Source organism: Delphinus delphis, chromosome 7, assembly GCF_949987515.2.
Source record: "Delphinus delphis chromosome 7, mDelDel1.2, whole genome shotgun sequence".
Taxonomy (NCBI): domain Eukaryota; kingdom Metazoa; phylum Chordata; class Mammalia; order Artiodactyla; family Delphinidae; genus Delphinus; species Delphinus delphis.
In genome coordinates, this window is record NC_082689.1 from 11,946,646 (window position 1) to 11,961,219 (window position 14,574).

The 14,574-nt window shown below is 49.6% G+C and overlaps 1 protein-coding gene across 1 annotated transcript in view; it reads left to right on the forward strand.

Annotated features, from left to right (window-relative positions):
• Positions 1 to 423: 423 nt before the first annotated feature.
• The window catches only part of IRS1 (insulin receptor substrate 1), a 61,828-nt gene continuing 47,677 nt past the window's right edge, over positions 424 to 14,574 (forward strand). The window contains exon 1 of the mRNA XM_060016020.1: positions 424 to 4,735. Within this exon, the coding sequence (XP_059872003.1) occupies positions 971 to 4,714 (3,744 nt within the window). The 5' untranslated portion in view covers positions 424 to 970 and the 3' untranslated portion in view covers positions 4,715 to 4,735. The remainder of the gene's footprint in view (positions 4,736 to 14,574) is intronic.

Here is a 14,574-nt window from a genome sequence, read left to right on the forward strand (position 1 = left end):
AGAGCCAGACGCCGCCGCTTGTTTTGGTTGGGGCTCTCGGCAACTCTCCGAGGAGGAGGGAGGAGGGGAGAAGTAACTGCAGCGGCAGCGCCTCCCGGGGAAGAGACGTCTTCCCCGACTCCTTCCCCAACCTCCCCCCGTTTCGTCTCCCGCCCTAGTCCTCCCCCCCTCCTCCCCTGCCGACTGGAGCGAGGGGCAGGGATGAGCCTGTCCCTCTGGCGCGTCCCCAGCTCCCCAGGCTGCCTAGTAGCGTTTCGCGTGGAAAAGCCACTTTCTCCGCCTGCCGAGATGGGCCCGAACGGGGGCTGCAGAGGACGCGTCCGCGGGCGGCGGCAGCAGCAGCAGCAACGGCCGCAGCGCCGCGGTCTCTGCGATTGAGCTGGTATTTGGGCGGCTGGTGGCGGCGGGGACGGTTGGGGGGGGTGGGAGGAGGCGGAGGAAGAGGCGAAGGAGGAGGAGGAGGGAGAACCCCGTGCAACGTTGGGACTTGGCAGCTTGCCTCCCCCTGCCCAAGGATATTTAATTTGCCTCGGGAATCGTTACTTCCAGAGGGGAACTCAAGAGGGAAGGCGCGCGCGTCTGGAGGGGCAACGCCAGGACCCCCGACCGCCGCCTGCCTGAGCCGGACTCTGGCCCCGGCGGCGAGAGATGCTTCTTCCCGGCCGCGGCGGCTGAGAGGAGACTTGGCTCTCGGGGTATCCAGGCTGCACTCGCGCCGGACGCGCAACCTCCCCGCAGGGCATGAAACGCCAGTAAACTCCGGTCGGGGCTATCGCCTTGGCGCAGCTGCTGCGTCCTCCTCTACTGCCCCTCCCCGGCGCGGAGGGCGGCGTGGATTTCGGAGTCAGGGTTTCTGCCGCCTCCAGCCCTGTTTGCATGTGCGGGGCCGCGGCGAGGAGCCTCCGCCCCCCGCCCGGTTGTTTTTCGGCGCCTCCCTCCGCGCGGTGGCGGCGGCGGCGGCGGCGGCAGCATGGCGAGCCCTCCCGAGACCGACGGCTTCTCCGACGTGCGCAAGGTGGGCTACCTGCGCAAGCCCAAGAGCATGCACAAGCGATTCTTCGTGCTGCGGGCGGCCAGCGAGGCTGGGGGCCCGGCGCGCCTCGAGTACTACGAGAACGAGAAGAAGTGGCGGCACAAGTCGAGCGCCCCCAAACGCTCGATCCCCCTCGAGAGCTGCTTCAACATCAACAAGCGGGCCGACTCCAAGAACAAGCACCTGGTGGCCCTCTATACCCGGGACGAGCACTTTGCCATCGCGGCGGACAGCGAGGCCGAGCAGGACAGCTGGTACCAGGCCCTCCTGCAGCTGCACAACCGTGCCAAGGGCCACCACGACGGGGCCGCGGCTCCCGGGGCGGGAGGCGGCGGGGGCAGCTGCAGTGGCAGCTCCGGCCTTGGCGAGGCTGGGGAGGACTTGAGCTACGGGGACGTGCCCCCAGGACCCGCCTTCAAGGAAGTCTGGCAGGTGATCCTGAAACCCAAGGGCCTGGGTCAGACAAAGAACCTGATTGGTATCTACCGCCTCTGCCTGACCAGCAAGACCATCAGCTTCGTGAAGCTGAACTCGGAGGCTGCCGCGGTGGTGCTACAGCTGATGAACATCAGGCGCTGTGGCCACTCAGAGAACTTCTTCTTCATCGAAGTGGGCCGTTCCGCAGTGACGGGACCCGGGGAGTTCTGGATGCAGGTGGATGACTCTGTGGTGGCCCAGAACATGCACGAGACGATCCTGGAAGCTATGCGGGCCATGAGCGATGAGTTCCGCCCTCGAAGCAAGAGCCAGTCCTCCTCCAACTGCTCCAACCCCATCAGTGTCCCCCTGCGCAGGCATCACCTCAACAACCCTCCACCCAGCCAGGTGGGGCTGACCCGCCGCTCGCGCACAGAGAGCATCACTGCCACCTCCCCGGCCAGCTTGGTGGGCGGGAAGCAGGGCTCCTTCCGGGTCCGCGCCTCTAGTGATGGCGAAGGCACCATGTCTCGCCCTGCCTCTGTGGACGGCAGTCCTGTGAGTCCCAGCACCAACAGGACCCATGCCCACCGGCATCGCGGCAGTTCCCGGCTGCACCCGCCTCTCAACCACAGCCGCTCCATCCCCATGCCTTCTTCTCGCTGCTCGCCTTCCGCCACCAGCCCGGTCAGCCTATCGTCCAGTAGCACCAGTGGCCACGGCTCCACCTCGGACTGTCTCTTCCCACGGCGGTCTAGTGCTTCCGTGTCCGGTTCCCCCAGTGATGGCGGTTTCATCTCCTCTGATGAGTATGGCTCCAGTCCCTGCGACTTCCGAAGTTCCTTCCGCAGTGTCACCCCGGATTCCCTGGGCCACACCCCGCCGGCCCGCGGTGAGGAGGAGCTGAGCAACTACATCTGCATGGGAGGCAAGGGGGCCTCCACCCTCACGGCCCCCAATGGTCACTACATTTTGCCTCGGAGTGGCAACGGTCCCCGCTACATCCCGGCAGCCGGCTTGGGCACGAGCCCAGCCCTGACAGGGGATGAAGCAGCCAGTGCTGCAGATCTGGACAATCGGTTCCGGAAGCGGACTCACTCTGCTGGCACGTCACCTACCATTTCCCACCAGAAGACCCCATCCCAGTCCTCTGTGGCCTCCATTGAGGAATATACCGAGATGATGCCTGCCTACCCACCAGGAGGTGGCAGTGGAGGCCGAGTGCCCAGCTACCGGCACTCCGCCTTCGTGCCCACCCACTCCTACCCAGAGGAGGGTCTGGAAATGCACCCCTTGGAGCGGCGTGTGGGCCACCACCGCCCAGACACCTCCAACCTCCACACCGATGATGGCTACATGCCCATGTCCCCAGGGGTGGCCCCAGTGCCCGGGAGCCGAAAGGGCAGTGGGGACTACATGCCCATGAGCCCCAAGAGCGTGTCTGCCCCTCAGCAGATCATCAACCCCATCAGACGCCATCCCCAGAGAGTGGACCCCAATGGCTACATGATGATGTCCCCAAGCGGCAGCTGCTCTCCTGACATTGGAGGCGGGCCCAGCAGCGGCGGCAGCAGCGGTGCCGCCCCTTCTGGGAGCAGCTATGGCAAGCTCTGGACGAATGGGGTAGGGGGCCACCACTCTCACGCCCTGCCACACCCCAAACTCCCTGTGGAGAGCAGTAGCGGCAAGCTGTTGTCTTGTACGGGTGACTACATGAACATGTCGCCAGTGGGGGACTCCAACACCAGCAGCCCTTCCGACTGCTACTATGGCCCTGAGGACCCCCAGCACAAGACAGTCCTCTCCTACTACTCATTGCCAAGGTCCTTTAAGCACACCCAGCGCCCCGGGGAGCTGGAGGAGGGCGCCCGGCACCAGCACCTCCGCCTTTCCTCCAGCTCGGGTCGACTTCTCTATGCTGGGGCGGCGGAAGATTCCTCCTCGTCCACCAGCAGCGACAGCCTGGGCGGGGGATACTGCGCGGCTAGGCCCGAGCCCGGCCTCCCGCATCTCCACCACCAGGTCCTGCAGCCCCATCTGCCTCGAAAGGTGGACACAGCTGCCCAGACCAACAGCCGCCTGGCCCGGCCCACGAGGCTGTCCCTGGGGGATCCCAAGGCCAGCACCTTACCCCGGGCCCGAGAGCAGCCGCAGCCCCAGCCGCAGCCGCCGCCGCCCCTGCTGCCCCCTCCGGAGCCCAAGAGCCCAGGGGAATATGTGAATATTGAATTTGGGAGCGATCAGCCGGGCTACTTATCAGGCCCGGGGGCTTCCCACAGCTCGCCTTCTGTCCGGTGTCCATCCCAGCTCCAGCCGGCTCCCAGAGAGGAGGAGACGGGCGCGGAAGAGTACATGAACATGGACCTGGGACCGGGCCGGAGGGCCGCCTGGCGGGAGAGCGCTGGGGTCCAGCCGGGCAGCATGGGCCCGGCACCCCCTGGAGCTGCTAGCGTGTGCAGGCCCACCCGGGCAGTGCCCAGCAGCCGGGGTGACTACATGACCATGCAGATGGGCTGTCCCCGGCAGAGCTACGTGGACACCTCGCCAGTCGCCCCCATCAGCTATGCGGACATGCGGACCGGCGGCGGCGGCCTCGTGGAGGAGGCCAGCCTGCCTGGGGCCGCCGCGGCCACGCCCTCCTCATCCTCGAAGGCCCCTGCTTCCCCCGCCGCGCCTCAAGGAGCAGAGGAGCTGGCGGCCCGCTCTTCCCTGCTGGGAGGCCCGCAGGGACCCGGGGGCTCGAGTGCCTTCACGCGGGTGAACCTCAGTCCCAACCGCAACCAGAGTGCCAAAGTGATCCGTGCCGACCCGCAAGGGTGCAGGAGGCGGCACAGCTCCGAGACCTTCTCCTCGACGCCCAGTGCCACCCGGGCAGGCAACACGGTGCCCTTCGGAGGGGGGGCTGCAGCCGGGGGCGGCGGTGGTGGCAGCAGCAGCACGGAGGACGTGAAACGCCACAGCTCTGCTTCCTTTGAGAACGTGTGGCTGCGGCCTGGGGAGCTCGGGGGAGCCCCCAAGGAGCTGGCCCAAGTGTGCGGGGCCGCCGGGGGTTTGGAGAATGGGCTTAACTACATAGACCTGGATTTGGTCAAGGACTTCAACCAGAGCCCTCAAGAGCGCCCCGCTCAGCCGCAGCCTTCTCCTCCCCCGCCCCCTCATCAGCCTCTGGGACGCAGCGAGAGCGGCTCCACCAGCCGCTCCAGCGAGGATTTAAGCGCCTATGCCAGCATCAGTTTCCAGAAGCCGCCAGAGGACCTCCAGTAGCTCAACTGGACATCACAGCAGGTGCGTTTCATGGTGACAAAAGTCAGAAGACAAAATTGCTTTTAACCTTGCGCTCGAATTCTGTTCCCCTGCCCCCGCGCCTTCTTCACTCTCCTCCCCACGGTTTCTCTAGGGAGTGCACTCCTAGGAGGGAGGGGTCAGGGCACAGGAGATGACACCTGGCTGATGGCCCGATAAATCTGTAGAAGCAGCCACAGGAGGGCTTCTTCCTTTGAGGTTCCCAAGTGAAGTACTTTGGTATTTCCAAGACATATATCCTACCATACCAGTTCTGAGGTTTGTGAAGTTCATGGATAAGAACCTTGATCTCTTTATCGAACTTTTCTTTTGACTATACAATTAGGTCAGTCTCTGGAAGGGACAGTTCTATAAAAATATTTATTAATACAGGGGCTAAGCCCTTCATGTAAAGGTAATTTCTCAGAGCTCTTAAGGGTGATTTTATCAAGTTGCTCTGTGTACTTTGGTTGTGTGATTTCACAATAACAAGGCAACATAAATAGCAGTGGGAAGCATCAATTTGTATTCCTGTTGCCCTAAAAAGATTCAGAAGTAAGAGCTTGCTTAGGCTTACATATTTAAAGAAATACCCGTCTGTGACTCTCTTTAGAACATAATTATTGGCGACATTTTTTTTTGTTCCTTCCTGCATGAAGATTTATGAAATATTACTCACACCGACCCACAACCTCACAGGCACGGCTGCTTTTATACAGTGAAGTCTGCGTGCGTCTGGGACCCATTACTGAGTTAAGAGTTACGAAAATTCATCTCAGCTTGTGTGCCTTACAATTGTCTTTCCTTGCAAAGGCCCGCACAGAGACACCACACAGGTCATATTGGGGCTACTGTACATCTTCTGTAAAATTACTTAACATTTTTACATTGAAAAGAAGGAATATTAAGTCAGGGAAATGGAAGAGTCTGGTTTTCATCTGCACTGAATGTAAGGGCTAACCCTTGTACTCTTCGTTTGTAGGATATTTATTGTTTGCCTTTTAAGTTCAAGAGTAGATGCCTCAGTAAATGTTGAAAGTTGGCTTCAGGTGGTCTGTGGCTAAGGCTGTATTGAAAACGAGAAACATTTGTAATAGGAAATTAGCCTGCCCTTGGTTCTGTTGAGACTGTTTTCTGGTGGTCATGATTGTGGGAGGAGGAGAGGAGTATAGTTTGCAAATAATGAGATGAGTTGGCAATGTAGAAATTTCCAGCATTTGCAAACACTTTATTCTGACAAACTGATTATCTTGTGATAGTCTTTTTATATATGCTTCACCGAATGAGCTTTTAAAAGCATTTTTTCTTCTTAATGTGTGTCCATTCATAAGAAATTCATGTGTGTATTGGGTTCCTAGTGATAGGTATTTTTTTATTATGTGGTCACAGTCTCCTTGATTCTAACAGTTTCTAATATTTGACCCATATCATTTTCTGTTTTGTAGAACAAGGTACAGGTATACAGACATTCAAACTAAGATTTTAGGTGATATGATATATTACACAAAGTATTTATTTGATTAGTATTCAAGATTTATTTTCATGATTCGTTCTCTAGAAGAGAGATTTAATTGTTTACCTCAACAGTAAAAATTTTGGTTATTTCAAATGATGTTTTTGGAAATGTGAATCTCTACCACTTTAACTGTTTGTGTTGCAAAGTGTTTCATTTATAAAGGAATGAGAATTTGAAGGGAAAAAACCCCAGCAGAACTAAGATTTTGCTTTTAAAGGAGATGAAAGATGAGGCTAACAAACAATAAGTTTTCCTCACCTGTTTTCTTAATTTGAACAGGTTTTTTTTTTAAGAGAGTAGAATAAATAATATTTTGTTCTGAAGGAAATTGATGACCAAATAAAGTTTTTGTTTTTCAAAAGGGCTTTAAAAGAAAATCCTCCTCATATGGAGGATACACTAAAAACGAACCAACCAAAACAAAACAATCTTCTATTCTTAGCTTTCTGAGGGAAAATATAATATTCTGGAACAACCATATAAGCATATCCTTAATAATCCTGGAGTAGCAATAGACCATGCTTTGATAGCACCATGCAATAAAAATTCTAAAATATGTATTTGTAAGATGTAAATGGAGAGAGATGAGTGTGTGTGTGTGTGTGTGTGTTTTAAGTGAGGTACCAAATGCTACTTGGCACATTTACATCCTGAATTTTGCTTGTCTGCCTTTGCCCTGTTGAGTTTAAAGATGTGATGAGATAGGCAACTATCATCTGAAACAAAAAGAAATCAAACCTATCTGTGGCAAACCACTTTGCCTGGGAATGAGTGTGTTAGTTTGTGAAAACCTTGTTTTCCTAACTTCCTCAGCAATTGCTATCTTTGCCTATCTTTCCTGTTTCTCAAGTAAAACCTGAAATAGGAAAGGAATGAGGGGCTCAGAGATGTGTGCTCTTTCTCCTAACCTCTCATTTTAAACAGCTCTTCTTGTTGAATATTTTTCACTGGAACATTTCTGAGGTATTTAGTGCAGGTGCCCAGGACTGCTGGTTGCCCTTGCTTCACCTTCTGTCTGACCACCTTTTCTGTTTCTTTTCTCTCTCTTGGCCATCCGTGTCTCCTCTGGGTTCTGACCTGCTGGATTGTTTTATCCCCCTCTCCTATGCTCCTGTTTCCCACCTCTTATTTCATGTTCCTGCCATTGTGTTTTTTTTTTCTTTTTGGCTCCATTTCATAATTTCGCAGTACTTGTGGCCTACTCTCCGCAGAGAGTACATTGAGAGCCCAAAAGGGAGGGCAGAAAGGGCATAGCAGCCCATCTACCTTCAACCAGCATTTACCGCAATTTGTGTGTTAGTTTTGTAACTGCAGCGGGGCAGATAGAGCAGGCTTTGGCAAAGACACAGACTCCAGCCATTGCTTTAAGGTTCCTTTTTTTTTTTTTGGTCATTTTGTTACCTGCCCTTGAAAAACAAAATGGGCCATTTTTCTTCCTTTCACTGCATTTCCTAGTTGTGATTTCCAGGATGCCTACCTCCACGGCTACCTCCCATCTCTCCTTCCCTCTCCCTCCCTCCTGTCCCCTCGCTGTGTGGCCTTTTTGTCTGGCGCACACCCTCTGGGCTCTGGCACTTTCCCGTTTCCTCGGTCACCTCTGCTTCCTGCATTCCTCCCTATTTATTTGGGGCTTGGCTCCCCCTGCCTCCTGCAAGCCCCTTTGGCCTGGGGTCGGGAGATCTGCAGCGAGGCTGAGGCCACCCTAAGAAGACTCCAGCCCCGCCCTCCTCCGGTCGCCTGGGGGCGCGGGGGCGGCCGGGTCCCTTCCCCGGCGCGTGGTGTGAGGTGGTGGTGGCTGACGGCGGTGGCGAGCGAGCCGCGGCCCCTGCAGAGCAGTAGAGTCTGGCCCTGAGCGGGCGGGGCAGCCGGGCTCTGATTGGCCCCGCCGGAGCCAATCAGCTCGAGCGTAGGCCGAGCCGCAGCAGGGGTGGGGAGGGGCCTCGGGCGAGGGTTGATTGGGGGCCTTGGTCCGGAGTCCGGGGCTGGTGGCGGGCCGGGCCTCCGTAGCCCACCCCTCTCCTTCCACCCCCTCCCTCTGGAGCCCACAGAACTGAGGCAAGTACACGCCCCCTCCACCCCCCTCCCAGAGGATGTTATGCACTCGGCCTTATTCTTGTCCATCTAGACCAGAATCCTAAGAATGAGAAAGTCCAACCAGCCCACTGACAGAGGCCGGAAACACACGCTTCCTCTTATATTTAATTGAGAAAAATCCAGGCCGTGACCATGTGACGTGCCCCATTTTGTTTCCCTCCTCTCTTTACTACGGTTTACTACTACGCCACGTTCCTGTTCCTTCACCTTCCTGTCTAGAAATCTGCAAGCAGGAGGGAGCTCTACAGCACGTGGTTGTAGGATTGATTGGGTTGGCTCAAGATTTTTACATTTACTTCTCTTACTATTGGGAGGGAGGAGAGAAAAAAACGGAGTAGGAAATACAAATGCTGTGGCTGGCACCGTGTGGGGATCATTTGGAAAACACATTTGGCTTGAAATTACGTTAGGGTCAACCCTTTATTGAGTGCTTGCAGTTTGCAAAGCACCAAGCTAGATAAGATCAACAAAAACTGACCATCCTCGGCCCATGGGAGCTCACTGAGAAATGAAAACGTCTGATGTAGCTTGCTTGCAAATCGTGAGAATCTAGAAATTCGTTACAAGGGCTTGGGTAGGGTTCCTCACTGAGCTTGGAGGTAATGCTGCTTGCTTCTCAAAAACAGATTTGTCTTTTGACCAGTGACAGCCCTAGTGACAGCTCATCAGGGCAGGCTGGGCGCACTGATTTTGAAAGCTTGCTAGATTTGTGTTGTGCTCCCTCACATAACCAAAATTGTGTGAAATGTAGTACCAGATGAGATCGGAAATTTGTTCAGATTTGTCGTTTGTACAATAAAGAGGGGAAATAACAAAGAGAAATACCATGGAAGTATTTTCTTCTCCCCATCCCTCTCAAATAAGCATTTCTCACCAGCCAGCAATCCCTGTTGCAATCACTGAATCATAAGCCCCAAAGGCAGCATTTTGAAACATCGCAGGTGAAAATGTAAGGAAGTAATTCTATGCCCCTGAGTAATTCTGTGCCCCAATACTGCTTCTGAGCAGGTGGGAGTGAGCTTCTCTGCTGTTCCAGAGAACTTTGAGCATCCAACAATCCTCTTAATTTCTGCCATTGTTTGGTTAGCTTTTTGTGTTAAACATAAATCCATAAAAAATTTCATATGTTGGAGTCATTTATCTGATTGCCCCCCAGATAAACACAGTATCTCCAAGATCGTCTTGAGAGTAAGAGACTTGGAATCCAAAAGGGCATACTTCCCTCCCTCCTCCTTTTTTTTTTTTTTTTCCTTTGTTTATCAGAATTCCCGGAAAGTAGTTTAATGCTATCTTGAATGATACAATGGAAAAAACAGCTTCTGGGAGCCAGAGATCTTGGGTTGTAGCACAGCCTGTGCCCTTCACTAAGCTGAGCGACCTTGAGAAAGTCACTTAATTTCTCTGTACATATTTCCTCACCAGTAACTGGAGAATTTTGTTCTAAATTATTCTAACTTCCTTTGCAGCTCTAAACATAGGGATATTTTGGAGAAAATGACTGATATTCTTTAATGGGTCAGTTGTAATGAGGATTCTTTCTGAAGAAGCTATTGATGGGGTTGTAATGAAGTGCATTAGAATATACTGTTCTGTCCTGTTCTAACTCCTGGATCACTCTTTATGGTTTGATTCAGGACTGATTTTTAACCTTTCTTGTTTGGAGGGGGCATATTCAGGTTTTAACAGACCTTAAGACAAACCTTCCTGACTACACCAGTCTAAATTTTTGGAACCTTCTCTAGACTGGATTCGGTTCCTCTCCCTCCTCCCTAAGGTCAGCTGTTGGAAGCATCCCTCCCCACCTGACAGTATAGGTCAGGCTTTAACCAATCCATGTCTATGACATTATTCTGTTTATTATGTCGGAAATCACCCCTTCTTGCGCTGGTGGTCTGTTTATGGACAATGTTTCTCATTTGTTCCATCAGAATCCTTCAGTGAGGTATCCACTTGAGTGAATGGAGAGGAAATCTGAGAGGGCAATTGGGAACTATAGGAATTTGTGCACGGTTTTTTGTTTAGTTTTATTTTTCTCTGTTAGATGTGTGAAAAAGTTCTTGCTGGCAGAAATCATTGTTGTCCGACTTTGTGCTTCAGGATTTTTGATTGGTCGTTTGAGCTCTACAGTGCTTTGCTGACCCAGTGTAATCCTGACTGTCCAGTTGCCAATGTATTCAGAGGTTCCTACCCTTTGGGCACCTCCATGTGTATTTCATAAATCATTAGAATAGTTTATTGACTTTTTCAATCAAAACTTCATTGACCTAATGCTTTTCCAATCCTCCTGCTATAATCATATATATTTCTTAGCTGTATAGTATATGAATGGTTCCTTTTATTTTGGTGGGTTGGTTGTTTTAGTATAATGGAACATTTCACAATTTTAAGGTTTTGTTTTGCTTTGTTTTAAAGAAATCCATTTCCTCAATTATTTCCTCATGTTACGGAGTTACTGGAAATTGTATTCAAGGAAAATAGCTTCTTGTGGATTAGTTTGAAGTCAGTTTCACACTAAAGATTCTGTAACTTTTTTTCATACTAATACTTTTTTTTTTTTTGGCTGCGTTGGGTCTTCCTTGCTGTGCATGGGCTTTCTCTAGTTGTGGCGAGCGGGGGCTACTCTTCGTTGCGGTGCGTGGGCTTCTCATTGCAGTGGCTTCTCTTGTTGTGGAGCACGGGCTCTAGGCACGCGGACTTCAGTAGTTGTGGCTTGTGGGTTCTAGAGCTCAGGCTCAGTAGTTGTGGTGCACGGGCTTAGCCGCTCTGCGGCGTGTGGGATCTTCCCGGACTAGGGATCGAACCTGTTTCCCCTGCATTGGCAGGTGGATTCTTAACCACTGCGCCACCAGGGAAGTCCCCTAATACTTTTCTTGTGTTTAAAATAATAGATACTCTACCACATTTATAATTATGTAATTGACTTATTATTTCATTACCTTGTGAGTCCATAGCTATATGGCAAACTTTAAAAGTTCTTTTAAAAAAAAAAAAAGTTCTTTTAAAAATGTTATAGAAACAGGCTCAGAAGTTGTAATCACATTGAATTTTAACTTAACAGAATTAAATTTTGATGTTGGTATGGTATAATTGTATACTCATTTCAAACTATTGTGAAATGTTTCAAAAAGAGTTGTTGTAAAGCTTTTTAAAATGATAGACTAGTAAATATAATCTTTTTGGTTCTATTCTTATCTGCCAGTATAGAAATGGTAGTATTTTCTCCCATTCTTTTTTTTTTTTTTTTTTTTTTTGCGGTACGCGGGCCTCTCTGTTGTGGCCTCTGTGACCACTGTTGTGGCCTCTCCCGTTGCGGAGCACAGGCTCCGGACACGCAGGCTCAGCGGCCGTGGCTCACGGGCCCAGCCGCTCCGCGGCATGTGGGATCTTCCCGGACCGGGGCACGAACCCGTGTCCCCTGCCTTGGCAGGCGGACTCTCAACCACTGCGCCACCAGGGAAGCCGTCCCATTCTTAATTTATGGGAGTAGGCGGAAGATAGATCAGATAAATATAAGGTACTGTCATCTACGGGAAGAGGAAAGTTTTCCATTTTAATAATCTTGCTGCAGGCTCTACTATCATCTATTTGTTAAAACAGATTTGGTTGGATAAATGTTATTTGTGCTTCTTCAATGAGTCAGTGATCTTTGAATAACAGAGCTTTTACAAATGATGTGTTTATGTTGAAAAGGCTGCTTTTCTTTTTCAACCCCCTTTCTGCATTTTCATGAATGATAGCAGTGGAATTAAATATGTGGGTCAGACTATCATTTTAACTGTATTTATCTTCAAGCAGGGAGGAGATTTTTGTGGTTTTGTTACCCTACCTTGAATATTTTATTAAGCTGTGTTGCCTTCATTGTCTTCCTTTGCCATTCCCTGTGTTTGTTGTTGCTGTTTTCCAGTCTGTGTCACACTGTCCACCATCACCCCTGGCCCTGTTGGAGCCAAACCCATATACACTAGTTGCTAATTGGTCGGGCTGAAGAAGATGCCAGTATAACCCAAGTTGTAGTAAAGAAGAAAGATGTTGATAAACTTCCCTCCCCCCCTTTTTTTCTGTTGACCAAAAAATACTTTGATGTGAGTTCTCTGATCCTCCCTGACATATTTAGGTCATGGTACTGAACGGTATCAGTTAATCTTGAGAAATTGATAGTTGTGTTATGTTTGTTGAAATGATCAAAGAGGCATTCTTTTGGTGTTGTTTTTCTTCATATATATCTAGTGTGGCAAACAAGTTATATTTTACACAGAAAGTCGTGATTCTTTTAGGAAGGTTATGATCTAAATGAGACAGGCAAAATTAAAAAAAAAAAGACATTTGCTAAAAATAGAGCAGTTGAAGGTCTCTGAAATATTCAGTAATTACTATGTATTTAACTACTATTCAATATTCTCCAATGATGATCTCCCTGTTCTTTTAAAGATTATTAAAAGGGCTCTATGGGATATGAAACATAATCATACTTAGCCTTGAATTTTAGGGATTGTAGGAATAATCAGAAGAACTTTCCAGCTCCATTATTACAATAATGGAGGCCACCCACCTCCCAACCCCAAAATAACTGATCTGCCTTTGGCCAGACAGGCCCTAAACTATGATTCCCCTCCCCCACTTTGCCTCAATAAACACCATTGAGCACCTGTGGTATTCCAAATAACACGTATTTTGTTAAGAGGATGGGGATGAAGACATGGAAACGGGGACAAAAATGGGAGCGAGGAGGATTCATCCAAGTAGTTACCAAGTTTGTTATGGCGCAGCTTACTTGGGGGGAAAAATTGAGATTCAGAAGGTGCAGTCCGTGAAAATCTGCATTTTTCCTATACTTACAGGGCTAAAGTGCCCATCTGTCTTAAAGTTTTGCAGCTATCTAACCACGGCTTCCTGCCTCACCATAGCACAAGCATACTTAAATAGTTTATAAGGCTGTTGAAACTCTCCTTTGGGAGAATGGTGCATTTTCGGCCATTCTGCTAGCAAACATAATATTTACAAGAAGCAAGAAAAAGATATCTTTGGTCTAAGTGAAGCAGCCAGGAGAGGGGTCCAGGTGTTAAACGTGCAGGAGTTTTGTGAGTACTTGTCACGGGTTGGTCAGTGTTAGGAAACATGAGGTGAAGATGAGGGCTGCAAAAGAAATTGTAAAATCTTTTCTTTTGGTCTTAGAAGCTCTATTATTCAAGGACTTTTTCTCCCCCTTTGGGTAGGTGGTTTTTATTTTTAGTAGTGAAAACCTCTAAGCCTCTGACCTCTGGTTCCTGTGCTTGCTTCTGGTGGGAAGTATAATCTTCTTTGAGATATTGCCACTTCTCTTTTTTAAGCTTTCTCTCTCTCTCTCTCTCTCTATTTGTTTTGATGGTGTGCAGTCATACTTGTTTTTAAGCTTATAGTAGTTTCTTCCAGAAACATTAAAAAACATTTTTTTAAAGACCACCAAGTTTTATGATAGTTTGCTGTATCTATTCACACTATTCTTTTCGTTAATATTTTGGTATAGGCAATGCATGCATGTGCTGTAAGTTTCAAGTGGTTTAAACTTTTTTTTAAAGGTATAGAGTGAAAATGAAGCCTTCCTCCCACTCCAGTTCCCCAGCTTCTCTTCTCAGAAGCCACCACCAATGCTCGTTTTTTGTTTATCTTTCCAGAGATGAGCTGCTCATAAAATTTCAAGCTTAGTAATAGAAAGTTGGGTAAATGCCCAACAGCTCAGTCTTCCATGGAAGAACACACGCAGACCCCACATTTCTACACGAAAGGATCACAGCAGACAATAAACCTCTTACAGTAGACTCACTGCTTTGTTTTTGTTAAAGGGAAAAAGAAAAGTACTCTTTATTTTCCATGCCTCTTTTGAATACTCAGGTTAAAAGAAGTACCTAACCCACAAAGGAGGAAAAGCATTAGTTAAGAAATGGTCACCTTTTCTAACATTGAGGTGTTTGTGCTAATTGATGGAGAAGGAGAAGGTGTCTAAATTTTCAAATTTTCATGGTATTACTCAAGTATTCGGCACCCAACCCCCTTAGCCCCCCACCCCAAGACTGAATGAATAACTAGTTCTTAATATAGTGTAGTAGGATTAAGTATAAAGGTTAAGGATCTTTGTGAAGACTTTCTGGACACTAGGGTCTCATAGTTTTGAGAGTTCAAATGAATTAATGCCTCTTGCTGGATGACTGAGAGCTAGAAGTTCACCTCTGAGAAAAACATAAAAAGTGACTGCTTG